The sequence below is a fragment of the Pituophis catenifer genome, unplaced genomic scaffold, assembly GCF_029215685.1.
Source record: "Pituophis catenifer annectens isolate HBS135680 unplaced genomic scaffold, rPitCat1.0.hap2 SCAF_1, whole genome shotgun sequence".
Lineage (NCBI taxonomy): Eukaryota > Metazoa > Chordata > Lepidosauria > Squamata > Colubridae > Pituophis > Pituophis catenifer.
In genome coordinates, this window is record NW_027256881.1 from 224,381,903 (window position 1) to 224,409,622 (window position 27,720).

General features: G+C 39.1%; 1 protein-coding gene across 1 annotated transcript in view; it reads left to right on the top strand.

The window, feature by feature from the left end:
* The window catches only part of SEMA5B (semaphorin 5B), a 188,520-nt gene that overhangs the window by 72,748 nt on the left and 88,052 nt on the right, over positions 1-27,720 (top strand). Inside the window, exons 4-9 of the mRNA XM_070957086.1 lie at positions 2,366-2,428; positions 10,119-10,217; positions 11,589-11,802; positions 16,771-17,056; positions 23,566-23,701; positions 26,359-26,566. Coding sequence (XP_070813187.1) covers positions 2,366-2,428; positions 10,119-10,217; positions 11,589-11,802; positions 16,771-17,056; positions 23,566-23,701; positions 26,359-26,566 — 1,006 coding nt within the window. The remainder of the gene's footprint in view (positions 1-2,365; positions 2,429-10,118; positions 10,218-11,588; positions 11,803-16,770; positions 17,057-23,565; positions 23,702-26,358; positions 26,567-27,720) is intronic.

A 27,720-nucleotide genomic window follows, 5' to 3' on the forward strand; every position in this document is an offset into this window, starting at 1 on the left:
ATGTTGCTTCTCTCCGTGATTAGTTTCCATCCATTGTTTCTTGTCTTGCTTTCTTGTGCTTTGGAAAATAACTCTGAGAACTGGCCATACGTTTCCTCATTCAGTGCTGTCATAACTTTGAATGATCACTGAATGAATGATTGTTATTGATTGTGATTCTGCTTTCAGATCATATAAAGGTGAATCCAGATGGTTCACCATCTATCTACTTTATTCAGAATTTCTCATCATTGCAGATTTTATCTTACAGCTCTTTTAGGAGGTCCTATAATTTTTTGGGCTGACAACGGTATTTAAACACTGGTAAAAAGCTCAATCAACTGTGTGCCTAATTCGGTGTTTCAGTCTACTTCAATAATAAGTACTGCTGTTGAGTGAGCAGTTTTCAATGTACCTCTGTATGTGCAGATAATAAGAAAGAGAAAGATATGCAAAGGAAGTTCATAATTTGCAATAAATGTTTGTGTCTTGCAAGTAAACTTTGACTCCTGGCAACTGCCTAGACAAGCTAAGCTGTGCTCTTGGCCACATTTTTGGAAATGGTTTGCCATTGCTTTCTTCCTAGGGCTAAGAGAGAATGACAGGCTCAAAGATGCCTAATTGGGTTTTGGTGGGGTGGGAAAAATATATACACACAACCACACACAAACAAAATTTTAGACTATATGTTTTCAATCAGCACTTTTTTCTTTTAATTTTCCTGATCTTCCTTAGATATTATTATATGCAGTGATGCATTTTAACTATGAGAGAAATTCTTGATTACTCATCTAATTATTTTCCTACTTGCCAGTTCCATAATTTTTAAATAGTTTTGTTGAAAGTGATAATTATTTTTGACATAAAAATAGTCAGAGGTTATAGTGTTGTGTTGGATGGGTCAAAAAGTTAACTTTAGCCTAACAAGTCACGGGTACAAGTCTGGAGAAACTAGCAACACTTAAAAATAATTTAATTTTAATTGGGTGACCTTGAACTGTCGTTTCTTGTTAGCTTGGAATACCTTATATGGAGTTTTTAGGTCAAAAATGGATAGAGTTCCTGATTTACTATCCTGTGAGATGCTTGGAAAATTTGAAATGAATGCAGCCATAAGCTTTTTTAAAAAAATCAGTCCTGTAAAATTGAAAGCAAAGTGAATGTACTGAAGACAAAAATATAATTGGTGCTGCAAGCTGCAGCATTCAGGAGGTGTAGAGGATATTCCCAAATAACTAAGGAATATAGTGATTCTAACAATTGGATCTGTTTTATCAGGTTCTGTCCATGACATATAATGTGTATATATCAGTCAGTTGTTAGGATTTTTTTCAATCTAAAATTAATGAAATTAAATAAGTGTATAACTTCATAAAACTCAGTTGCAGTTATTTTTGCTAACTGAATATGAGTCAACACTGAATTTGGTTGAGAGTTGAAATAGATGTTATATGGAAGAGATATATGATTATGATTCTCATTTGTTCAAATTAAAACAAATGGCAGTCACTGGGACCATTTATTAGTCTGAGTTTGAATGAGAGAACCTCTTCCTAAACTATTTATCTTAAACACACACGTACATTATACACCACAAAAAGTTATTTGCCCCAATCAGGATACAAAGATAGACCAAAATTAGTTTATAGATGCTCTCTGTTTGGGAAGAACTGACTTGGAGAACGTTAATCAGTTCATTTTGCATAATTTCTGTGACTACCAACTATCATGGTTTCAGGCAATCCCACACTCTGCAGTAAGCACCCCAAGCTCCATTGTCCCCATCTTATGGTGCACTAGCCCCTTGAACACATTTTCATGCCCTCCCCCATCCAGAAGCAGCCACCTCAAGCCAGCTCTTTGTGCACCCCCATGTATCCTTCCCTACCTGGCAGAAGCTGCTTATCTACTTGTTATGATTCACCTGTGACTTGCAATTTTCTGCCACTTCCCCACTGACTTCAGTTGTTGGAAACCAGCAGGAAGCTGTGAGAAAGTCCTTGCTTAATGACCCCTGAGCTAGCATTGGGGACTGCCAGATTGTTGTCACTAAGCAATGTGGGCACATGACATTGCATTTTATGATCACACTGTTTAGCAATGGAAATTCTAGTCCCAATTACTGTCATTGACCGATGATTACCTATATGGTATTACATTTACATGAAAATATAATAATTATTTTCCCTGTATTCCTGCATTTACTACCTTGGTCCCTAGAGGGTTGGTCTCTCATCTGCTGCCTTTTGTTTGTACTTCACAAGAGAACATAAAAAAGCAAGAGATCTATTACAGGGAACTGGCCTGCATGGTTCCCTTTTAAATGTTACTGTGACTCCAAAGGAGGCCCGACCCCAAGGTTCATGGTGCTGTTTTGGTTCCCTAGGCAACAGAATGGGGCTCAGATGAAGACACCAGGAGATCATGTCAAAGTAAAGGAAAAACTGAGGTAAGTCTCCTATCTACTTCTCCATACATATGAAGACCTCCATCGTTAACATTAATGATTTCATGTAATTATTTATTGGGAATTTTCACCTGAAAATGTATGGTACGAGGTGTTTAAAAGGATGGTATTATAACAAAAAGGTAAAATATGTGTAACTTTCTAGTGGCACATTTTCAGATTCTGGATTATAGTCTTTTAGGAGTGTTTTCGTGGAAATTAAAGTTAATCTCCAGCTTTTTGGAGCAGACTAAGAGCAATGGATTTTGGTGAGATAGATGGGTGCTAGCAAAATCTACTTGCAGGGTTTAGTTCATATTTCAGATTAAGAGTTGGTTTGGTTTTGCCATAATTTCAAGGAAGCATGCTTTTGGATTTAAATTGCCATGGTGCCCATCCAACCAATCGTTCCTTTTCTAGTGTTTCACTTCTGGTTCAGAAAAGTTACAAGGTTCACAGAATACAGTTCCTTGATTTGAATTAAATCTGTGACCTGTGCCTTTGTTTCCATGAAATGAGCCATTTGAAGTTGCATGGCGTAACATTTCCTCCTAGTTGATACTTGAATGGATTCTCCGCAAGATCCTCTGATGGTCGTATTACTGATGCTTCCACATTCAAGCCTCTTGGATCTTTCCTCAGTAAAAAATCAGATGCCTGTTTTATAGGTTAACCCAAAGAGGAAAATTTTCAGCAAATTGCATCCCAAATTCAAAACCACCCTATCATTAAAAAAAAACCTCGGCGGCTAAGATTGAACTATTTCAAAGCAGAGTTTGAACAACAGCAAGAACAACAACAAAAAATTTCCTCTGCCTCAACAAGTCAAGATAAGTCAGTTCTTATCTTCTCAGTTTTCCAAATGTTTACATTTCAGACATTATTTTATCAAGGTGGAATACAGCCCATATTCTCTGTTTTCCTAAAAAAAAATAATAACCTGCTTGCAAGCTTTAATAATAAAGCACAAAGAGAATAGAAGGGGAAAAGTGGTGAATCCTTCTGTATCTTTTGAGAGCTGCACAAAACTGATTAATAAAATTGTTTGTCTGAAGAAATAAACATAAATGTCTGAGAACATGTTAATAACAGTGTTTTCCAACCTGTAAGATACCCAAAAAGAAAATTAGGACAGACAACAGCAAATATATTAAAATTGTCTCTTCATTCCTGAATGAATCGACTTTGAAAAGACAGTGGAACATAGTCTGTCTCCTCAGTTCTTAGATACACAGCTAGACTTCCAACTAACTCTGGAGATTATGCTCAGTAATATACATAGATCATAAGATGGTGATCATCGCACTGCAATTCAAGCCCATCCTACTTTGTATGTGCCTTGGCATTGTGTTTAGATAGAAAGGAACACAGTGTTACTCACAATGCTGCAACTACCATCTTTCCTGTTTTGTCATACAGCTCTCTTTATATTGTTGCTGCTGCTTCTTTCTGAGATGCTAGTAGAAAACCCTTAATGGTATCTGATCTCAAGCAATGAGCCAGCCCCAAGATCCCATTGAAAGTGCCATCATCCAAACGATGCAACTCTAGCATGGAACCCATGACTGTCTCTTTTCTCAAGAATAATAAGCACTTTTAGTTCATCACCCTTATATACAGTTGCAGTAATCATGGCAGCAGTGCCATGTCCTAGAAAGATAAGAAGTTTGCTTCGGTGAATTGTGAGAACTTTAGACACCTGGTCTAAAAATGTGGTACCAATATCTGAATTAATAAAGTGGAATTTGTCTGTGGACTGTTAACCAGAGTGGCAATGACTTTCTAATGTCTTCCTCAACCAATGTGCCAACCAATCCATTAGGCATCTATATTCTGTTGAATTTTTCAATGCCACAAAGGAACATATCGCACAGAAAATATAGGACCCAAAGATAGGATCCTTATTTAGCCATCCTGACACTGACCAGACACTACTGGAAGTGAAAATACAATCCATGCCCACCTCAGTAACCTCATTCTGCTCCTAGGAATTAGTTGGCATTTATTAAGATGCTATAGTGCTATGAGGTGACTCATTCTTAAGAGACAGTGCTTGGAGGTACCCTCTTCTCTAATTGGCTGTCTCTAGGTTGAACAAAGATGGGAAGAGCAATTTGTTATACTGTCCTTTGGAGAGAACAAAGAAAAAAAAACCTAAATCCCCATTATCTGCTTCTTAATACATCTTTCTAAAGTCCTGATGAGCCATCAGACAGTACTGAACTACATAGTTCAGAGGTCCAAAGAGCATAAGACATAAGACAAAGAGCATAAGACAGTTTTCTAAGTGTCTTGTTAGTTCTCTTGTTATTAGTTAATAGGCAGTGGTGAGAAAGTGCCTTGCAATTCTTAATTATGTTTGAACAAGGTCCTGTTTGCAGAGGGATTTTACAATAAATAGAATGCTACTAATTTACAAAATGTCTTGTTCATAGAAGAAAAATTAAAATTAGTGGGACTCACCAGAAGATATCCTCAGCAGAAGACTCAGCAAATTCTTATGGCAGTCCAAAGACCAGCCAATTCATTAATACATACAGCAGTAGCACTTCTATATAATTTCACAGGGCTTTACAGCCCTTTCTAAGTAGTTTACGGAGTCAGCACATTACCCCCAACAATGTGGGTCCTCATTTTACTGACCTTGGAAGGATGGAAGACTGAATCAACCTTGAGTTGGTGAGAATCGAACTGCCAAACTGCAGGCAGCTAGCTGTCAGCAGAATTAGCCTGCAATACTGCATTCAAACCACTGCGCCACCACGGCTCTAACACACTAGTTCTTGAGTTCATTTCATCAGATGCATGAAATTATACATATGTTTGAAAGATATATATGTATGTATGTATGTATGTATATGTATATGTATATGTATATGTATATGTATATGTATATGTATATGTATATGTATATGTATATGTATATGTATATGTATATATTTAATTTTGATTTATATGCCGTCCTTCTCCGGAGACTTAGGACGGCTTACAATGTGCTAAGCAATAGTCTTCATCCTTTTTGTATATTTATACAAAGTCAGCTTATTGCCCCCACAACTGGGTCTTCAATTTACCTACCTTAGAAAGGATGGAAGGCTGAGTCGACCTTGAGCCTGGCGAGATTCGAACCTGCAGTAATTGCAGGCAGCAGTTCTTAATAACAGGGTGCTTTAGACCATTGTACTACCAAGGCTCATAACATATAACATATAACATATACTTGTGGGGCAGGGGTGAAATGCTCCCGGTTCGGACCGGATCACCCAATCCGGTAGTGATGGAGGTGGGTGGTTCGGAGAACCAGTAGCAAAAATCCCTGCCCGCCCCATGCCCAGCTGAGCCGCACAATCATCAGAGGCTTTTTTTTTTACTTTTAAAAGCATTTTTTCTACAACCTCTTCAGCCGAAAAAATGCTTTTAAAAGTTAAAAAAAAAGCCTCTGATGATCGCGTGGCTCAGCTGGGATCGTCAAAGGCTTTTAAAAGAAAAAAACCCTTTTTTTCTTTTAAATGCCTCTAACGATCCAAGCTGAGTTGCCTGATCGTCAGAGGCATTTAAAAGAAAAAAAGCCTCTGCCAATCAGGCAACTCAGTTGGGATCATCAGAGCCGTTTGAAAGCATTTTTTTACAACCTCTTCACCGAAGAGGTTGTAGAAAAAAATGGTTTTAAAAGTAAAAAAAAAAAAAAATGGCCATGCCCATCCAGTCACATTACCCCCACTCCCACCAAGCCACGCCCACAGAACCAGTAGTAACAAATTTTAGATTTCACCATTGTTGTGGGGGATATCTTGCTGTGCTCCATTATGTTCCAGGGATCTATTTAAATGTGAACTGTCTAAGCCAAATAAATCAGATTTTTAATTTTGAAAATTGACCATGACTTTGGTTTGATTTTTAAACTAAATTTCTGATTTTATCTGTCCATTTTATTCCTTAAATTTGAAAAACTGTTGTAAATTGTTTTCATAAGATCTGAATCTCCATGCCACTGCTGTCTAAATATTTATTGCAAATCTCTTTCCTTGAAGAAGACACAGATGGAAAAACAATCTTGACAGCTATCCAGCAAATCATAAGTAACATTGTATATATACGTTAAATGGGTATTGTTGGCTTATACTCAGCTAGGCAAGCATTTAAATCAAGTGCCAGTCCATTCTTGATATATATAGTATATGGCAGGGGTCCCCAACCTGTGGGCCGTGTCTCACTTCTGGGCCATGGGCTATTTGCAACCGAGCTGTATGAGCAGTAGGCCAGCACGCCCGTGCTCAGCCCTACTCACAGCAGGCGCCAGCACTCACAGTCTCACTCGCACAAGTGGCGGGTATGTGCACCCACCGCTTACCTAAGTGAAGCTGTGTGCACACGTGTCTGCCCCTCACACAAAACCATTCCCTCTTCCCCACCTCCCCCCCCAACTGGGCCGTCAACCGGAAAGGTTGGAAAACATGGTGTACATTCTAAATCATAGACTTGAACTGTTTATGAATAGTCCAAACTCAAACCAGGCTAAAGCTGTTTTCATAGAAGTGAATGTCTAGAATATTATGGAGCATCAGCAATTTTCTTTAATTAGCAATTAACCGTTGCTATTTAAACAGGACAAATATAACATTCAGAACACTAGGACAGTAGGACAGTAAATTAGTTACTGTTGATTACTAATAGAGAGTTGTATTTTTATTTTCTGCCTATGTAAAAGACAATTTGCAGGGAGCATATGAACACATCAGAAAGAAAAGACCAAACTGAAACTTTCCAGATTCTGACGAGTTACGCCACTTGCAGTGTGGTTGGAGGAGAATTAACCGGATGAGATCATAAAACTCAGCTCCAAGCGTGTATACTTTTGTTTGTCATTGCTTCAGTTGCTAGTTCTGTATAGAATAAACGACAGCTTATCTTTTTTTCTGAAAGATAATGTATTGAAGCTTTGCTTCCAGGCTGAGATAAATTTCAGATCTGATCCCTGTATATCTGATCAAGACATAATGGAAATGAAAAGTAAACCGTGTGAACCTCTCCAAGGAACACGGTGATTTTGACATACTCATTCTGTGTGCTCCCCAGGCCAACTCTGACAGTTCACATTCTGCTATCTGCTCAAATGAGTGCCTTAGCCTCCTTTATAAAATATATCCCCAAACAACAAGGACATCTGACATTTTGTTTGTAGGCCAGAAGTGTAGCACTTATTGTGGTTAATGTTTCAGTGAAATGATTCCTGTTTCATAAATGAAAGGAAGTTGTGATATCTGTAATTATGGAAGGATCTTTCCATAAGATTTGCCTGCAGGGTGGTTTGGAGTGGTTGTGTATTAACAATACCCTCTCCCCCCCAATACTGTAATGTTTTTCAAGAATTGCTTGCCTTTATGCAAGCTTCTGTGGTGGCAAATTGGAAACAATGTTTTTGACCTTCTGGAAGAGCTGGTTCTTTAGCTGCAATCTCTTGTTGGTGGCCATTTACATTCTCCAGATAATGAGAAAGAAATTGAACATAAAATAATTTGAACAAGTTACGTTTCCTGAATATATATCAAACTTAACCCCTTTCCCCAGAAGCTGCACAAATAGAAATCCATAGACTGTAGTTATTTCAAGCTAGAAGTATTTAAACAAGACGAAACAAAACCTCTGACCCATTGTATGGCTGCAATCAAAGTTGTTGACATTTCTTTATAAGATAACCCAGAGGGAAAAACAGTAAGGTATAGTTTTAATCAACCAGCTAATTTCTCTAAAATGACAGAGAATAACATTTATACAAAAGGTGCTATAATTTATGGGTTGGATAGGAAGTCTCTGTACATAGTAATTGGAGTGTTTTTGATTATGCAGTTTTATCAGTGTTGTGCTTCTTATATTTGGAGTTTTATTAAATTTCTGTAAAATAAATTGTTTGAACAAAGAGACTGATCATACTGAATGAAATAGGGTGATTTTCCTTCTCTGGTGATTGGATCATGTGATGTCTCAGATTTATGTTTATTTATTTTATTTATATTTCACACTTCTTAACCACCCATCTCCCTCAGAGAGGGGCTCTGAGTTTTCCCAATAGTTTTCCCAATAGCCCAGTTCTCTTTTACAGAATGTACTGCAAGTGGATTCTAAGTTTTATGAAAGTGAATTTTCCTGGCTTGCTCAATACTGAATTTGTAACCAATACTACAGCAAAGATTTATTTTATATTTAACTTTAGCTTTACATACATTGCAATCTGAATTTTGTTAATTGTAATTCAGCGTTCCTTGCAAGTGCTTTCTCTTCAGCTGGTTGCAACCCTTAATAAAGAGGGCAGTCTGAATCGGTCTAGGACTGTTTGTCTCATAGCCTTGGCTGCCCCTAGTTCTCTGCCAGCGTTCCTCCCTCGGGCAATTCCCCGCTGGCTATTCTCCTCGGCTGACACGACTCCATGATTCGCCATGGGCAATGGGCCATGGCCACTCTGTCCTACATGCTTCAGAGCGGCCGATACACAGAAGGAGGGTTCGTCCTGGGTTTTTTGATGCCCGGGACAGTTAGCACCCCACAAATCGGCTAGAGGGGGTGGAAGTAAGAAATTCTTTAGAGTTAATAGAAATCTAGCAAAAGGAGAGAGGCGTACAAGAGTTTGCCAAAATGCCTCCTCCCCCTCTCTCTTCCCCCTGCCTTCTCTCTCCCGCCCCCCCCTTTGGAATACAGATAAAGAGTTGCCCGAAAGCGTGGAATTCTGTGATTTGATTCCTGATGATAAATCCTGATGATTCCTCATAAGGATTCTGAAGTGGATGATGATGATGGGAGTGGAAGGGAGGAATTCTTTAGAGTTAATAGAAATCCAGCAAAAGGAGAGAGGCGTACATGAGTATGTACAAGAGTACTCCCTCTCCCTCTCTTCCCCCTGCCTCCTCTTCTCCCCCCCCTTTGGGGGTACAGAAAAATACTCCCACCCGTCTCCTCCTCCTTCTCATCATCATCATCATCTTCAGAATCCTGATGAGGAATCATGATTGATTGACCTTGATCTTTTGTACTTTACTCAACTTGGGAAAGTCCAATACATAATTTTGGATGTATCTGTCTTGAATTTAGCATGTCTGCCGCAGAACTGCTATTCCAGTTTCCAGCACTCCCATGCGTGCGAAGACCAGCTGGCTGGTGCGCCGGTGCCCAGAAGAGCAATGGGCGATGGCTGGCATGCCCAGAGAGATGGCTCTGCATGCCACTTCCAGCACGCGTGCCATAGGTTCACCATCACTGATATAGAGACATTCTCATCTGTGTTACTGTAGCATGATATTTACAACAGAGTGCGAAATGGAGGATATGTAGAATTCTTGAATGCAGCAACAGAGCATGCTAGAGAACTCTGGAATATTCCATTTTCCCCCAAAGCATACTGCTCAGTGGCACAGAAGTGGTTGCTGGAAGTAAGTCATCCAAACCAAAAGCAGTTGGAGATATTCTGGACGTGGCATTCTGAATAAAACAAGCTTTTTTTCAGAGCTAGAACACCTCTAGAAACTACTAAGCTATACAAGTATTTACAGTGTTCTTCAGAATGTTCCATTCCCAGATCAGCAGCAGATCCCAACAACAGATCAGTTACTATTTGATATCTTTGCTTGGAACTAAACTTTAACAAGTGTCAGCTTAGATTGGCTATCTTTCTGTAACATGTCTTTTCTTGTCTTTGCTTTAGGAGGAATGCCAAAACTATGTTCGTGTTCTCATTGTTTATGGCAAGAAGGTTTTCACTTGTGGCACAAATGCTTTTTCACCAGTATGTTCCAGCAGACAGGTAAATTGTACTCTTCCGTTTTCAGGATGTGCCAGAGAATAAGAGTGGAAGTATGATAAAGGACGCCCTGCTTCTTATAAATCATGCTAGAGATGAGATACGCCGTTTGTATTGCATTAATTGAATTTAATAGGTGCAACTATAAGAGAGAACAAGGAAAAAGTAGTAACAAAGGGCAGCATATGTTACAATACAAAGAGGACTAGTTGCAATTATTAACTAGCTGCAATTAATTAAAAAATTGTAAATAGTCCAGGTTTGTAGTTGGATTATCCAGCATCCTGAGGTGTACCTTTTTTGCAATATAAGTAGGTGGGCCAGTTCTACTTGCTACTAAAAATTACATCTGTATTCATTACTTTATCATGTCTGTACTGTTGTATAGAGCTGCTTGGGAGATGCTCTGGAAAATGCTAAAAACTACTCTTGGTCCAAAATGCTCCAGACAAATATTTAAAGTGAATAAAAAACTAAATTCAAAATGTAGGATTTCATAAAAGGAATATGTAATTCTGTTGCTGGAACTTGTTTCTAGTTGTTTCTGGGTTAAACCCAGAGCTTTGTGATAGTCATTAAGGCCCTTCTTCTGTGTGTCCCAGGATCCCTAGAAGCAGTCTTGCATACTTGGAATGATTGAGTGTATCTCCAGGAGTAGGACTTTCTTCAGAGCCCTGCCTGAGGGACATAACAGTACATTCTTTTCCCGTTTCAATGGAATATCAGGGGTTAGCTAAAATCTTCCATATGAAATATGAGCTTCAGCTTCAATGTATGAATGAAGAACTGAAGTGGGTGAACTACAGTCTTTTAGATGATGACTTAGATGAGAAGAATGCATTGGACCATTTTGAGAAGATGAAGATATGACCTTGGAATTGAGATAGATCCAGGGTCTGGCATAGAAAGTTAATCAGTTGAGAATCAGAAATAGTAATGGAATGAATCTTTTTAGGACAATAATACTTTGCCTGAGAATCCTTATAAAAGAGATGGGGAGCCTTGGATTTTCCAGATACCATTGACTTACAACATTCTGTTACTTCACCCAAAATTGCTAATAATGAATGCCGCTGGAAGCTGCTCAGTAACATCTGGAGGGCTATTTTCCCTGCCCTGCCCCTTAGGTCCTGGTTGTGCATGTATTAAAAATAAAAACATAATTAACTCTGTGCAAGGGCACAGATGTAGTGTGCTACACCATGGCAGATCATTAAAATCCTTTCATCCTAGTTCTTGTCCTGAGTACATATAGCATCTTCCAGAGTTACAGTAAAGTGAGATTTTACACATGTTTTGTTTGGTCAGCTGTGGGGGGGGGGTTTGTCACTAGCCTCATTGTTTTATCTTCTGCCTCCTTTTTTTGAAATACAGGTAGGAAATCTTAGCAAAATAATTGAAAAAATAAATGGGGTAGCTCGCTGCCCTTATGACCCCCGGCACAACTCAACAGCTGTGATCACATCCCAGGGAGAACTGTATGCTGCTACAGTCATTGACTTTTCTGGACGGGATCCAGCCATTTATCGCAGCCTTGGAAACATCCCACCTCTTAGAACAGCACAGTACAACTCTAAATGGCTTAACGGTAAGAACTCTTGGTGCAGTGAAGAGCATTTAGTTCAACTGGACAGTCTTAGAAAACTTAGTTTACCCTTCTATTATGATGAGATAAGAGGCAGTAAGAACTTTCACCCTGGCCACTTTCAACCTGTTGGTGCTTTGTCTTTCAGAAATACAGGATTCCTCAGTTGTAAATCTATTCAAACAGAGATTTCACCATTATCTTTTTTTTTCCAGGGGACCATATTTAGTTTTTGAGGCCACATTCAAAATAACAGTGTTTCAGACAGTGGTGGGATTCAAATAATTTAACAATCGGTTCCCTACCCTAATGACTGGCTGGGTAGGCGTGACTGGGTGGGTGTGGCCAACTCAACGTCACTTATCACACCCAGCCCCACCTCCTGGCCACTCACCTCAAAAGCCTCAACAAGATACAATTTCCCTCTCTATTTATTTACTACTACTGAACATCCAAAATACACTATTTAATCCTATGTATATATGCCATATGGGTACATATATATTACATAGTATAGAGTGTTCATAAGCATACAAAAAGATACATTAGGTACTATTATACTGTATGCATATGTACATACACACACACACACACACACACACACACACACACAGAGCTCTTCTAAAACTGTACACATACACTAACCCTAACACATCCAGAGTCCACTTTCTGCCATACATTTAACTATAACTTCTGTACATTAGAACATTATATACATTTTCAGATTTACTTCCCTAGCCTGCACATGACGATTAGAGCCAGAAGATGTCATGGGCATTGCCAGGGAACTCTGGGCAACGAAGGGGGTATCACTGACGGGTCAGTGGGCAACCAAAAGCACATGGCTGGGGCTTACACAGTCGCCCTCTCCCTCACCTTAATGAAGCCGATGTCGTCAATGTACTAACAGAAGCACTGGCAACACATGTTGAGGCCATAGTTGCTGTCCATGCCGGTTGGAGGATATGCGGCTGCGAGAGGAAGAGAGGCCAGGTGAACTGGACCCAGACGCTTCCCGGCTCCCCTTGTCCCAGAAGCACCAACCTCACATTCTCCACTCTCTGCTAGCAGACTCCCCCTTCTCCTTCTCCCTCCCCACTGCCGGACAATCCCATGTTCACAGCTGCCATCATTCCAGAGGGCAGGGGGGGCAGCTGGGAGGCCAGGCACTCCCACAATCTGACCGGGCAGGTGGGTGGGAAAGGGGCAATCTGGACAGTCAACCTCACAGTTCCTGGCTGTCCCCCTCTGCTGGCAGCTACGGTAAGTGAGTCTGGGCGGCGGCGAGATGTGGGCTGGGGGAGGGGGCTGAACAGCTGTGGCTCAACCTGGTTCATCTTCCTCTCTGCCACCAGCTGCGGGAAGGGCAGGCAGGGATCGGGGGCATGGCCAGCTGGGAAAGCCAAATCACTGCCCAGCCCAGAGCTCCCAGCGGGGGTGGGCAAGGCGGGGCCTGCGGGGCACCCTGGCTTTAAGTTCCCAGCCCTTTCTTTCGAAAACTGCCCAAAAGAGGAAGGGGAGGAAGGTCCCCACCTGGCCTCTTTGTCCCTGTACATGACAGCAACTTACCAAGCAAGCAATGAAGGCAGGCAAGTGGGGAAGGAGCTGGAGCTATACTTTTCCCTATAGTGAATCTGATAACCAAAGCTCCTATGCTGGACAGCTTGGCACTTTCATGTTATATGAAGTCCCAAAGGGTTGTTTTATGGTTTGTACCCAAGCATTGCAGAATGTCTACTTTATAACTGTGGTTTACCAAAAACTCTTAGTTTTTGCTCATATAGATAGATCTTCTCCAGAATAATCTGTTTGGCCCTTCAGGTTGGCCTTTTAAGTCTCTCAATGATTTCTCCCATTGCTGCTGAAGCAAGTCTTTTCACCTTGTTAATAGTTGTCCTTTTCTCCTTCATTCAACCTTTCTTAGCATTATTGATTGCTCAAAGGAGCTAGCTTTTCCCATAATGTGGAGCCTTTAATGCTTGATAGTTTCCTTGCAGACATTTTTTTTAAAGAAAACAAAAACAAAAACAAAACTTAAAAACATAATCATTCCAAACAATTAAAGACAGTGTATCAGTCGGTAACATTTTTTGTGCTCCTCCTCTCTTCAGTTTATCACTAAACATGCTAGTTTATTTCCAAAAGTTTCAACATCCATTTATATCACAATTATCTCCAATTCTTATTCTCCATCCATTGATAAAATAAATCCCATATCAAATAATATTGCAGACATTTTATTATGCAACTTGGTAACTTCATCAGTGCTTGCAAGCGTGAGGTTAATTCCTTGTTTATATACAGTAGCTTGCCTGCCAGTGTTGGTGAGGAAGTGGCTTCCTCCCTAGTAGCTTCTTGATTAGGGTATTGTTTTCTGCTCAGTTGTTTCTCTGGTATTAATCCCTGTTTATCTGGGTGTAAACTGCTGGAGAAGCTGTAATCTGATCTTTTTGTTTCCTTCTTAATTTTTTTATTGTCTCTTTTTAATAGTGCATAAATATATGTGTCAATTGATAGCTGGTTTGTCTAAATGCAAACTTCTAGGAATTCCCTAGGGTTTTATTTATTTAGTTTGGTTTAGAAGGTTCACAGTTTCCCGACCTGGAATACGCTCTCACTACTAAATCTGGTGGGGCTAAAATCTTCCACTAAAACCTAGCTGCTCCAGATTTTAGTGGAAGCAACACCCTTCCAGTGATTTTACATGGTTATATGACAAAGCTAGTACATGTCACCCCCTTTCTCCATCCCTTTAGAAATAAGTAAATCTGTTCTCCATAATGCCACAGTTGGCTCCTCTGCATAGCATAGGCATTTGTCATGTATCCCTAATTTAATATATTGTTTATATCCTAAAGATTCCGTGCTGACTCAGCTTTTTAAAGTTTTAGCCCTCTTTTCCTGAAAACATCTTAAATTTAACGTTAAGCTTTTTTTATTTGATATGAAGATTGCATAATATCAGGGATGCTTCTTTCATGATGTCAATATGCAACGTTTACACGTTTCTCATTACAATTGGGAACGTTGTACTTTAAATATGGATGAGAAAGCTGAGAAAAGGTTTTTTTGTTTTCTAAAATTGTAAATAGATACCTAGTTTCCATTGCTGTGGCACATTACACAGACATATGCCAGCCAACTAGCAGATACAAATTCAGAATTTTTATTCCTTAACTATTCTTACTTAACTATTCCATTAAAAGTTGACTCAGGCAAAAAAAAAGTTTTATAGGACCTCTCAGGGTTAGACTTTAACAAAATCTCGAGGGAACAGCCGTTCCTTAGGTGTAGGCAGCTGTTAAGAATGTTATTGTGTCTATTTTGTGAAAGTACGGTCCCCTTACTGAATCTTCAAGATTGTGCTGTATTGTGAAAGACAATTCAGAATGGCGGTTTCAGAATGGCAGCTCTGACTCAGGCAACTTCATCTGACTTTAGGAATTCTTTTTTTAAAAAAAACATTTCTAAATGTTTAGAAACAATTCCAGTGGGAAAGAGAGGAACTGAGCTTGCTGTACTGTTTGGCTGATTTATTCACTCAACTAACAAAGTGTTCTGGGTACTTTTTAAGACTGAGATGTTTTTAAAACCCTTCTGCTTTCTTTCATACTACTTTGGTCAATGTAATTTTCTTCCATTTTTTTCTGGTTGTTTTTTGGCTTGGGTTATGGAGACTTGCATTTAATTTTGCTGTCTTGAAAGAAAAATATCAAATCATCTGATCATTTCCAATATTAAATAATTACTTATTTGATCTCCTCTACATATGGGATCATCCCCCCAAAAGACATACTATGGGCCTACGGCTATCACCAGGGTGTTGAATTATGCGGCCCAAATAATTCAATAATGAAATAATTCGTGAGACCACTTTTTTGGCGAAAACTGCACCATTGGTAAATGTTTATGGAAATTCTTAGTCATCCAGGTCATGATTGTCCCAAAAGTGATTTTTAAAAGGCAACTGGACTTTGTTTTTTTTTCTTGAAGACGTTTCACTTTTCATCTAAGAAGCTTCTTCAGCTCTTGGTTGAAGAGTTGAGGAAGCTTCTTGGATGAGAAGTGAAACTTCTTCAAGAAAAAAAAACAAAGTCCAGTTGCCTTTTAAAAAGCACTTTTGGTGTAGCATTGGTACAGATCCCTGGGATATGGGAGAATCAGTGCAAATGATGAAAGTCAGGTGTTGCTGTTTATTGGAGGTAGCTGAATGCAAGGAAAAGAATAAAATAGGCATGGAATGAAGGTGCACTTGGCTACAGGCCATTAATGTATATTCACATTTGAGAGAAGGTATGTCTCGTGTATGTGTTAGTTGAAAGAATCTTGCAAAATGCCTTAAAATACTTGCCTGTTGTGATTAATGAGGCTGTTTAGTTTAATGGCTATTCATTTAATCAATTAGCTGGCTGAAAAGGGCGTCCCTCTGAGGCTTGCACTGTAGGAACCTTTCTCCTTTTGAAAATCTCCTTGAACTCTGGTGGACTTTGCTGGCAACAGTGTCACGTAGCTCTTCATATCTCCAGGGAATTTCTGTGCATCATCATTAACTACAAACCAACAGGCAAGCAAGTAATACTACTTGTGTTTGCTGTCTCTGTACTCACATACAGTATCCCATCATACATAAACCCTCAACCTAATGATTTAAAAATGAATGCACAACTCAACTCTGTGAGAAAAAACATCAACCAAAGAGCAAAAATAACAGTGAGATTGTATGTGTTCTGCCTCTATGTTTTGATACTGTTGGCTTATTTATAACATGTAACTTATCTCTTGATGCTGAGGAATCAATTATTGATGTGCTTTTAAGAATCAGACCATAACTTGCTTGTGTTTCTTAGATGTTCTGGAAAAGATTTGTTTTTCTCCTTCACGTCTCTTGTGAGCATTTGTCCATACTTCATACAGAAAGCCCAATTTCTTAATGTATTTCTCACTGTGTTTTATGGTTTAATTTTTCTCCAGAGCCCAACTTCATTGCTGCCTATGACATTGGTTTGTTCACTTACTTCTTTTTCCGTGAGAATGCAGTAGAGCATGACTGTGGAAAAACAGTCTATTCTCGTGTGGCCAGAGTTTGTAAAAATGACATTGGGGGACGATTTTTGTTGGAAGATACATGGACAACTTTCATGAAGGCTCGGCTGAATTGTTCCCGTTCTGGAGAAATCCCTTTTTACTACAATGAACTGCAAAGCACATTTTATCTTCCTGAACAGGATTTGATCTATGGAGTATTCACAACCAATGTGTGAGTTTGTTATTTCTTTTGTCTTCCCACTCAGTTGTTTCTAATGCTTTGGTGCTTTTTCCCCACTATAATGCTATATTTATTTTAAGAAGTCAAGGATTCCCCCCCAAAACAATTACCTTCAAATTATCTGTGTGTGTAAGAGAGAAAGAAGGGGGGGGGTATTGATTGTCTTACATTTGCTGTGCCTGTGCTTCAAATATCCCTTGCTGAAATGCATGGGTGCCTGCAGAATAACCTGAAGATAAGCTGCGGCTGCGGTGAATGTAACTCTTTCTGTAACATCTAAACAGGGCTTCGAGTGGGTGGGTTGGTTGCAATTACTGCGGGTAAATTAAAAAGTAAATTCAGAGGAGGAAGTTGGTAAAATGGCTAATGAGAATATCTGTATAGTACTAAAACTTTTCCTTCTGTATCTTTTACCTGGGAGAAATGGTGCATAATAGGGCAACAATTTTTGAACCACAGTACCTCAAATGAATTAACTGTGAGGGAGATGGGCGGTTTCAAAATCTGATAAATAAGGAAACTTACAGAATGAGTCCAAAATCTGGAACTCCTTGAGGGAATGAAATTTGGGGAAGTTGTGGCTGCTAGTCAGGTGTTCCTCATTTTCAGTGTTCCAGGACAGTTTCCAACTCTCACAAGACACTCTCACAATCCCTTATTCCCTCCCCCCACCCAGCAGCAGCCATTTACCAGCCTTCTGGAAATGTGGAGGGAGGGAGGGAAAGAGAAACAGGGAGGAAGGACCTCTGTACACTCTTCCCAGTCAATGCCACCTCCTTATGTACCTTTCCCAACTCATGCAACTCTTGCACACTCCCATGTAGCTTCCCTGACCTTCACCCCTCCCCAGTCTGTGTGGCATCTCCTGCACATGCCCACACAGCATTCCTGATCCTGTTGTCCCCCTGTGTTAACCCATGCACCACCTCTTAACCCCCCTTCCTTAACCCATGCAGCACCTGTTATGCATCCTCATGCACCATTCTCGACCCATGCCACTTCAACTTCACTGATCTATGCAGCAGCTCTTGCACACCTCTGTACACCATTTCCAACCCATGTTACTTAACCTGAGCGCCCGTCCCGACTTATACAGCACCTCTCACAGGCCTCCAGGTATGTTTCCCGACCCATATTTCCACACACATACACACCTTTGCTCCCTCCCTCCCTCCCCCAGCCAGCAGCAGACCCTTGCCTGCCTAATTTTGGACTTGTAAATTGTTGCTGGCTTCCTCATTGACTTTCTTTCTGCAAAGCTTCCCATAAGCAAAGTAAAATACCAGCAGGAATTTGAGGGAGGGAGGGAAGGAAGTTTCTTGTTGTGGCTAGTCCAGGGGTGAGTTTTACTACCATTCCCATCGTGCCAGTAGTAAAGGTAGCATGCGCTGGTAGTAAAGGTAGCATGCGCAGATCACTTATGATGACACCCAGGTCAGTGGGCGGAGCCTTCCACCAGTTTTACTACCAGTTCTATAAAACCGGTCCAAACCGGGGGCAACCCACCACTGGGCTAGTCCATGAACCATGAACCTTGGTTTTCCAGAAGGAATAAAATTGGAAATTGTAGTCTGATTTATCTGTGGATGTATCCAAAAAAAAGCTGTGACTGATATGGAGAAGCACAAAGCTTGTTCATATTTTGGTGTATTAAACTGAGGTGTGATTAGCTGGAAAGGATTCTTATTTGGTAACTATCCAAAATTGATATATCTGATGAATCCGGGAACAGTGTGTTTCTTTCATTGTTCAGTGTATAAATAGAAACTAATGTATTTTTCTCCATCTCACCCTTAATTGTTTACACTGTACTCTTGGTAGTAGAAAACAGGAGCTTATGTGCAATTATATCTTATTTTTTTCTTTAACCTGAGAAGAAAAAAGACATTAGAGAACACTTTCAGAAGTGAATAGGCAAATTATTATAGGCAAATTATTATTGATAATAGTTGAAGTTAGATCAAATAAGAATTTTGTGCTGTGACACAATGTTCTTTCAAAAATTCAAAGAAGGAAAAAATGTTCCAATTTGTCAGCCATCTAGATAAATAATGGTAATTATTCTTTTAACTTCTATCAGGACTTGTGTCATGCTTATGCTTTCTGCATATAAATTAAGCCTTGTGTTCACTCCAGTAATATGATTGATATATTAAAGGTGCCTTATTTGTATCTTAAAGCACACTTGCTTTTCAAGGATGAGGAAAATGTATCTGTACTCACAAATCTTGAAGCTTTTATTTAATGAGGTCAGTAGCAATTTCAAAACAAAAACAAAAGCAAAAATAAAACCCAAGGCTTCAGCCAGTTTGGTGCACTTCAATGTGGAAAAATGTGCTATATTCCAATTTATTGTACATTCTTGCATAATACAGAGCTAGGTCAGCAGGAAAAAAAAGGTATTTAGGGAACCAACTTATGAAATATTTAAACAGTTGTTATAAAAGTTTCCAGATGGGTCACTGAAAAACATTTACAAGCTTTTGGATATGTGTTTTCTCATCGGCCTATTAATCATTGGTGGGCTAGAAAATATACAGCCAGTCTGCCTTCTAAATGAAATGGTGATCAAATATACCCATAAATGCTGGAGAGGGACATTGTTGTGGTTGTTTGCATGTCCATTGCTTTCCCAACAATCTGTCACTCTCATCTAATGCGCCAATTCTTCAGAGACCCATATGACATAAATGTGATTATACAGTGGACAAAACTTAATAATAGTATATTAGAAAAGTCTTTCTTGGATTTCCTCTATATGTTTAGAGCTTTTCTTTGCAATTACATTTTGCAAAATGTATTGTAAAATAAGTTAACTTGAGGCAGTTGTATTGCCTACCTACCTCTGTATTTATACTGTATTAGCCAATTGTCAGTTTCACATCAAGAGTCCCCTTGTAGGGGAGATGGGCGGCATGAAAAATAAATAGATAAAATAAAATAAATGAAGAGAATGCTAAGTGGGTTCCTGTACTGAAGGAGAATGATTTAGAGCAGTGTTTTTCAACCTCAACAATTTGAAGATGTGTGGATTTCAGCTGCTAGAATCCCTCAGCCAGCATGCTGTTTCAATGCACATGCGCTCAGTGAACAATGAACATACATCCAGCATACTGGCTGGGGGATTCTGGTTATTGATGTCCATAGTCTTCAGGTTCCTGAAGTTGATTTATAGCCATTACATAGAGTTGGAGAATGCAACTTTTCTTGGCAAGGGCTCACGTTTACTTTTTGAAAAGCATGCTGATTTCTAAAAAGTTATCTCCAAAACTGTTCTCCCCAAAGAGTGATAGTAAGGCTAGGATAAAAACCACAGTTGATTTCCTTCACATTTGAATTTTGATGAAATCAGTTGCAGCTTGTAGGATAACTCTTTATGTATTTAATCAGTGTTCTCGGTCACTTGAACAAAGAATTTCTTCAGAACATTCTCAGTCTCTAGAGGCTGCAGGCATAGTTTTTGGGAAGCAATGTACTGCCCAGGTTGATACAGGTTAATGCGACAGTTGCTGTCATCCTTGCTCTTCACAATTCATATTCTTATTAGCATAGCTAGGAAAGTAGACTCTTTGTGGGCTGGGAAACTAAATTATACAGAGGTACTACATTTCAGCTGATTTGCTCAAGAAGTGTAGTTGGATAAAGATGTAGAGAATCCTGAGAACAGAATCTACCTCACTCCACATACGTGCAGTTCTTATGATTCCCCAAGGCAATAGCAGCTGATTTAAACATTTATTTGACCCCAGAAACCTAATTTAAATGATAAATGTTTAATATTGAAAAAAAGCTGACACTAACCAGAGTGTAGAACAACTCAAAGAACTAATGCAAGATCAGAAGATGTGGAGTGACCTAGACCATAGAATCTCCAAGAGCCAGACACTACTGAATGGATAACATCATCATCATCATCATTGGGGGAAAAATGTCACAATAATTATAATTGTAATAATTAGCCACTCAGTAAGATGGTTTGGAATGCTTTGCATACTGTAACACTATAGTACTTTTATACTTTTTCACTTGAAATTTTGGAATGTTTGAATCAGCAGAATATCTGTTTCTGAATCAGTTGTTTTCAGGGTAGGCATCTTTGTTTATTGTTCAAGCTCCAGTTCTGCATTTTTCAGCCCACAACTGCTGTGCATGCTGACAGAGTTGTCACTTGGCCCAATATGCCAGATCCAAAGACATAAAACTGTTGAATCATCCAAATATGAACTTCTGCTATGAAATTTGCTGCAAAGCATTCAGTGGCTTGCTTTAGAAACCCCATTCCAGCCTCTAACCATGCACAGGGCTTGGAGTTTTTTTTTTTTTTTTTAGACTATTATTTTGCTTCTCCACTTGTGCCTGAAGGCATTAGGTTGTCATTTGTCATTTGCATTGTCTAAAGAGCGGCCTTCTGTGAACATGCAACATGTCAGTAATACTTAGGCAGGAATGAAGAAAGGTTCATCATGCAGTGCTTTGACAAGTTCACAGCCAACTGCTGCATTGCTTAATGGAAGGGAAGGATGGCTGGGAGAGGAAAGCAAGTCTGCAGATTTATTCCAATCTTGCTTTTGCTTTGGCAAGAGGATAAAGGGATATTCTGCTCAGGTACAGATCAAGAAAGTTCTTAAGAAGTTTTGGATCCTGGAGGAGTCTTCAAAAAAGTGTGGTCTAACCCCTTTGAGAAGAATGTTAGACCCATAAGCAGTTCCTGCAGTGTATGCTGGAAGTTGCTAGGATACTAATTCAAATATCACACAAACTGCATTCATGCTTCTTAACACGGGTAAAGAATAATAGAAATGGATGTTTATATTGTTTTCTCCATTTCGTAGGATCTCTTTCTCTTTCCTTTTGCCAGGACCAGGGAAAGCCTTTTTAAATACTTTGCCCAAATACTTGTTTCCTGCATAAAATTTCACAACTTGGAAGGCAGTTGTTCCCATTGGTAAAGCATTGCCAGTTTAGTAAAAAAAAATATTCTTTTCATAGAAGTCCAAATTATTTCCAGTAACGACACAATATGAAAAGCAATCATTCAGATATTTGCACAGCAGGATGACATGTCTTTCATGCTGTTTTGAAAGAGCCTTCTGTATTTTTAGACACTTTTTAAAAACTATTTTGAACTCGCTGATTCTTCTTTGATGCTTGTCCTTCTTCCCACCACTTAAAATTACATAGAAATGTTTTGAATCTTCAGTTTGGCTCTACAAGTACTTTGTGTTAAAACTGATACTCTCCAAATTATAAAATCCCAGCTCTTTGTAGATTGCATTTGAATAAAGATAGCCTATCTCAAATAAACTGAAAAGAGAGAGTGAAGAGAATATTATGTAGAAAAGATTCAGCACAGTTGAAAACTTATGACAAATATTTTGTTTGGCTTTCTCACCTACTCTTGTATTTCAGCTGTTAGTTCCAATCTATTCTTAAACCTCAAAAATACATTTATGTGTTGTAATGGCTAAGTGGTTTCCTTTTCAACTATTAATCTGATAATGATTGACATGCGCATTAAACAAAGACCACAATTAAATGGCTGCAGTTCTCTATTTTAATGGACATATGTTAAGGAAAACTGAATGCATACTTCTAGAGATATAAATATATTGTAAAAAGCTTCATTTCTTTAAAAGGTTGCTGCTCTTTTTAATTAGCAGAAGAAGTGAGGCTCTGTAGAGATTTTGTTTTGTAAATCATTTGGATATTGAAAAATCTATACCAGAAACTTTTTGAATATACAAAAACATACAGGAACATTTAGCGAATAATGGGAATTACCTGGGAATAATCAAAACAATGTTTCTAGGAGACTTGGTATCCAGTAAGGCTTTGCTAAGATTTGGCTTGCTTCAGAGTTCTGCTTCAGTAGATCATATTCTAGGTCTTTGGAGTGTGTTCAGCTGCTTCTTCCCAAAAGTTACATATTCTGAAGTTCTGGTAGATAACAGTATTAGGTAAAAGATTAGACAAGTTCTGATTTCTTTATTCCTGACATGTCTTAAGCCTCTTATGCAAATAGAACGGCTACTTTAATAGATGTGGCTGGACTTCGTCAGAGGGTAAATTAATATCTTGCAATATCTTGCAATGGAACCTGTGGAGCTTAAAATTAAATCTCACCTTGAAAAATAAACTAGAGGTTTAAAAATTAAGCCCACTTACCACCAGTCAGGATTGATGGGGTATCAGTATTAATGTTCCTTGTGAATTAAACTGTGTGTGACTTTCCGTGTCAAAATTGCTTTTCCCAGTCTTAAATCACATGAGGTGTTCACGGGGGGGGGGGGGGGGGGGCTTTTCAACATCTCCTAATTGTCATCTCATCTATGTAGATTCTTTTCATCCCTTCTGAGACCTGTAGCCTTGTGTGCTGCTTCTTGGCAATCCATGTGTCATTTATTTTCCCAAGATTTGATGTCTGTTATGATGAAAGTGTCAGTGCTCCAAAGATTAAATTGATTTTCTTCCTTTCTCTTCCCTTCTGTCGTTGTGTCTAGAAACAGTATTGCTGCTTCAGCAGTGTGTGCCTTCAATCTTAGTGCTATTACACAAGCCTTTAATGGACCTTTCCGATACCAGGAGAATCCAAGATCTGCATGGCTCCCAACAATCAACCCAATCCCAAACTTTCAGGTATTTTAGGACAATCTCAACTCACTCAGAAACCTCTTCTGTTTCATCTGCAGTAAAACATTGGAATTAATCAGATTTGTGTGTTGACCAGTGTATCAAGTTGGGCATAAGGAATTTAAGTTTATGTGGGTAGGTGGCATGCATGAATTAGTGGATTGGAACAAAAACCATGATCTGGCTGTATATAAAAGGGTACTAGAGTGGTGCTATTTCTGTCATTTCTTAGCTTAATACAGCCAGGAAGAAGAATTATAGGAGGTAATATTCACTTATGTGTCTATTTATCTGTTAGGTTTATATTTCCCTTTTCCTTTAGGAGTTTGAGCTGACATAAACAGGATTCCCAGTTCTATTTTCATTTCCATAACAATACTTTGAAGCTGTTTAAAGATAGTGGCTAACCAAAAGTCATCCAATGATCTTCGAAAGTTGAATGTACGCTTCAGTTTTGCAATCCCAAATCTTACAATAACTAAATGTGCTAGCAGTAAGGAAAAATATGCATTTTTTTCTGGGTTAGCATTGGCCATCTCCAAGATTATATTTTTGACAGAAAATGTTCAATTCTGTTCAGTACAATACAATACAATTTATTGATTGACTCCCAAAAAAATTTGGGAAATTTACAATATTTAAAAGACAATATTTAATGTTTGAAAAGGGAGCATGGCCGCCTGTACAAAAACACATAAATAACATATAGGATAAAAAATTGCCACCACAATTTTCTTCTACAAACAGTCTAACCCCAGGCTAGGAACAAAGCCAGGTCTTCCGTGTCTAGATCAAACTTTAAACTGCCAGAATGAAGCCACCTTTGTCATTGGCCAAAAATAAGTCATTATCTTTATAAGTTTCTGGTAGTAGCCAACATACCAGCAGATGCACTCTGTCTCTCCACATTCACATAGCGTGTTGTTCTCCATTAAGAGCCTCCACTTGAGCATATTGTTTTTATTTAGGCACTCCAATTCTCCACCTATTCAGGGTCCTCCAGGCAGTGATGGGATTCAAAAAATTTTACTACCAGTTTTGTGGGTGTGGCTCGGTGGGCATGACAGGGGAAGGATACTGTAAAATCTCCATTCCCTCCCCATTCAGAGGAAGGTTACTGAAAAATCCCCATTTCCTCCCAATCAGCTGGGACTCGGGAGGCAGAGAATAGATGGGGGCGGGGCCAGTCAGAGGTGGTATTGACCAGTTCTCTGAACTATTCGAAATTTCTACCACCAGTTCTTCAGAAAAAGTCAGAACCTGCTGAATACCACCTCTGCCTCCAGGTAGTATAAGGGAGGTCAGATCCTTCAGCCCTATCCTCCTTTAATCTTATTCCTTGCTTGATGGTCTCCTTCCTCCATCTTTTAATTCGATTTTGACAAGCTTTTATTTGCCAGCTTTTAAGAGACTTCAGGAGTGGAAACCATGTTTATCTCCAAAGGGTACTTGCTGTTCCAGAAGGTTTCCTCAGCCCTGTGATATGACTATTTAATTTATTTATTTATTTTTATATGCCGCTCTTCTCCGGAGACTCAGGTTGGCTTACAATGCATTGAGCAATAGCCTTCATACTTTTGTATATTTTATACAAAGTCAGCTTATTGCCCCCACAAACTGGGTCCTCATTTTACCCACCTTAGAAAGGATGGAAGGCTGAGTCAACCTTGAGCCTGGTGAGAATTGAACTCTCAGTAATTGCAGGCAGTAATTGAAGAGATCAAGAGTGTACCCATTCTGCCTGCTCGTACCATTGTATTGCATATATCAGGTCACTTTGCATATATGAGGATTCTGGTAACTCAGCGTTGTCCGTTATTGCCAAGGTTGTGTTTCAGCAGAAAACCCACTGCTGTCCTACTATCAACTGTATGCCTGCTGCTCTATCCCTGGTTGCTGCCTGTGTTTGTGTTTGTGTGTGTGTGTGGGGGGGGGGGGGGTGTTGCAGACATTTGTTTGTTGATTCCATTCCTGTTTTTTATGCTAGATACCCATCAGATACCAGTTCATTGGAGATTTATTATGTCATTTGTTCCCAACTCAAGTAGCATTGTGGGATATTTTGGATATTCTGTAGTCCTTTTAAAAGAATAAAATTTGCACTGCAAAAGAAGTATAAGAAGATTACAAAGCCAAGTTGAGAATCTTATAAAAAGGAATGTAGTAATTTCCTGTTGATAACAGGTTTTTTTTTTTTTTTTAAAGAGAGAATGTTTCAAGTAGAGAAGGAGCAGAAGGTCAATGAAGCCTTCAGGAGATGATAAAGATAACATAGTGACTGGGGGGAAAAAATATTGGAGAAAAAAATAATTTCTTACTTGCTTTCAAGCAGGATGTTTAAAATGGAAATCTGAGAATTGAAAAATACACAAACATATTTTTTTTTTTTTGGTACACACAACCAATGTAATTAAGGTTTAAGAACTAAAATACAACCCTGCAGTTAAAGACATCCCTAGCCAAAAAAAAAAAAGTCATCTTCAGAGATGAGATATGTAAGGTAAGGAGATGAGGGATAACATTGAGGTAGCCTGCATAAACCAAAGGTACTTGCAAATGAATGACAGAACAATTTATTCAATAATATTTTAGGTAAACTTTTAAATAATTGAGTTAAATAATATGAGACTAAATACCTTTGTTCCTTTCTTCTTGTTCTTCAGTGTGGAGTATTGAATGATGATGGCCCCAATGAGAATCTAACAGAAAGGATCCTGCAGGATGCTCAGCGCTTGTTCCTAATGAATGATGTGGTGCAACCCGTCTCTGTGGATCCATATGTTACTCAGGACAACATCCGTTTTTCTAAACTGGTGGTTGATATTGTTCAGGGCAAGGATACGCTCTATCATGTGATGTACATTGGGACAGGTGAGTGAGCGTCATACCAGAGGAGCTTTTCTTATCTTCCATTGGTTCAGATGATCATCTAAATTCTACACTGAGGGTTTTCAAAAATAAAATGCTATGAAAATTGGCCTTTCCTTATATCAATAGCACTTAGACTTATATATTGCTTCATAGTGCTTTACAGCACTCTCTGAGCAGTTTACAGAGTCAACATATTGCCCACAACAATCTGGGACCTCATTTTACCGACCTCAGAAGGATGGAAGGCTGAGTCAACCTTGAGCCAGATCGAACACCTGGCAGTTGGCAGAATTAGCCTGCAATACTGCATTCTAACCACTGTGTCACCACGGCTCAGTGATGAGTGCTATCCTTACGAGTAGGATATAAGCCAACCAAGAATAAGAGATGATTTTAAGAAGCAGTGAATCCTGAATGCAACATATAATCTTAATAAAATAGTTACCTTGGTTTCTAGGGACCTTATTTTTAGATCATTATTGTTTCTACCAGCTCATTCCACTGGTGGTGATTGTAGTGATGGTAATTAAGGAGGTAAAATATGAGAGTGAAATTGAGTACAGGTAGTCCTCGAGTTATGAACAACAATTGGGACCCGAATTCCTATTGCTAAGCAAGGAGGTTGTTAAGTGCCTGATTTTTACAAACTTTTTTTTGCCACAATTGTTAAATGAATCACATGGTGATTAAACAAATCTGACTTCCCCCATTGATTTTTCATATTGAAAGCTGGCTGGGAAGGTCACAAATGGTGATCAGTGACCCCATGATGCTGCAGCTGTTGTAAATAAAGGCTGGTTGCCAGGCACCTGAATTTTGATTGTGTAATGATGGGGATGCTGCAACAGACGTAAGTGTGAAGGCCAGTCATAAGTCCCATTTTCAGTGCTGTTGTAACTTCAAACAGTCACTAAACAAACTGTGATTAAATCGAGGACTACCTTTTTATAGTAAGAGCTTGTCTGATCGATTACTGTAATAGTAGTTAGTAGTAGCAAGTAGTAGTAGTTACCTCATTGCATTAAGTTGTCTCATGAAATGGTATGAATACCCCCTTCCTTCACTAGAGATCTTCAGCTAGAGGCTGGATAGCTATCAGTCCAAAACTTATAGCAGACCCTGTATGGAACAGGGGTTGTATCCGGGTTTCCCCC